The 1,319-nt window shown below is 36.2% G+C and overlaps 1 protein-coding gene across 1 annotated transcript; it reads right to left on the bottom strand.

The window, feature by feature from the left end:
* Positions 1-353: 353 nt before the first annotated feature.
* On the bottom strand, positions 354-1,272 carry LOC110035041 (kidney mitochondrial carrier protein 1-like). Its single transcript, XM_020739280.1, has 2 exons — positions 999-1,272; positions 354-906 (listed from the first exon to the last, which is right to left on the bottom strand). The coding sequence occupies exons 1-2, from the start codon at positions 1,088-1,090 to the stop codon at positions 729-731; spliced, it is 270 nt and encodes an 89-aa protein (XP_020594939.1). The 5' UTR covers positions 1,091-1,272; the 3' UTR covers positions 354-728.
* Between the last annotated feature and the right edge of the window lie 47 nt (positions 1,273-1,319).

The following is a 1,319-nucleotide window of genomic DNA, read 5'->3' as shown; positions in this document are numbered from 1 at the left end:
AGGGTGAGAGTGGATTGCTCACAGGAATGGGAGGTCAATGAGGACATGACATGGAAAGTGGTTTTTGAGATTGAAGAAAGAAGTGGGTTGGGCTATCGACAGGTTTGCAAGGGATGAGTTGGGCAGGCAGCTGAAAGCTTGTGTTGAGATAGAGTTCTTTAATATGGAGGAATGATATATAATTATTTAATTTGATTTCATACTTGTTATCTCAGGATGCCATAAAGAAAAGAAGTAAGTCTGGTAAATGTAAGAAAACCAGAATTTAGAAGTGTTGCACATTTATGTAGAAGGAAAACATACACATTAATTTCAGATGAGAAGAAAAGTGCAACGACTCTCGATCTCGGCCATTTCTTGGATTTATTTTGTAATTATATATAATTTGTATTATAAAGTATTCATCTACATTTTCATTTAACCATGAATAATATAAATATTCAGCTTGCAGTCTCCGGATGTAATTCTACATCCGAACACAGCACAAAAAATAACGAGTACAGCGTTCTAATTTTTGCAGTGTCCGGATGTAATTCTACATCTTAACTCCGCACGTAACATTATTCCTTGTAAGGAGCTCAGAAAAATTGGAGCTATTATTCATTACATTGAAGGAAGAAATCAAAACAAGCTGCTTTTGGCAATATGCTGCTATTGATTTGAAGCCATTCCATCTCTCCTAATGCAACAAAACTGGATAAGAAGTTTAGTTGAAGTGTGATGTTCAGCTACGCCGGTAATTTCTGTAGTCCTGCTGCTGCCTGATCATCTAAACATATCTCATTTTCCTTCATTTTAGTTGCGTCTTCAGGACTCTCCAAAAGAAAAACAGCTTTGAGAAACTCATATGAAGCGAAGAAAATTGCTCCTTGAGAGACATACATAGCTAACCTTGGAGTTAAGCCCCTGAAAATGAAATGTCAAACCAATTAATTTAAGCAAACTTGATGGGGAACATCAGGGGTACATTCCACAGGTTTAGTAAGAAATAGGCACACCTGTATAGACCCTGCAAGCCTTCTTGTCTGGCAATTTCTTGAAGCGCATGAAAAACACCATGATATTTTCCAATAGATCCAGGAGGCTGCATAAAATAAAAAGGTCATTAGATTCACTGAATCTAAAATGATTATGAGCAAACAAAAGTTAAACTGTTTTAGTTATTTTGGGGAAAGGTAAGGCGAGAAAATGAGAGAAATCAAAGGTCAATTTTGGTGGAGATTAGTGAACTAGTCCTCCACTTTACTTTTCTGAAATGAAGAACAACACAGAAGAGTGCATTTCACAGCAAAAGCATTTTTTTTTCTTTTAAACAACTG

The sequence above is a fragment of the Phalaenopsis equestris genome, unplaced genomic scaffold (assembly GCF_001263595.1).
Source record: "Phalaenopsis equestris unplaced genomic scaffold, ASM126359v1 Scaffold195570, whole genome shotgun sequence".
Classification (NCBI taxonomy): Eukaryota; Viridiplantae; Streptophyta; class Magnoliopsida; order Asparagales; family Orchidaceae; genus Phalaenopsis; species Phalaenopsis equestris.
The sequence above is the reverse complement of the archived record's forward strand: the minus strand, read 5'-3'. Positions and strand labels throughout refer to the sequence as shown.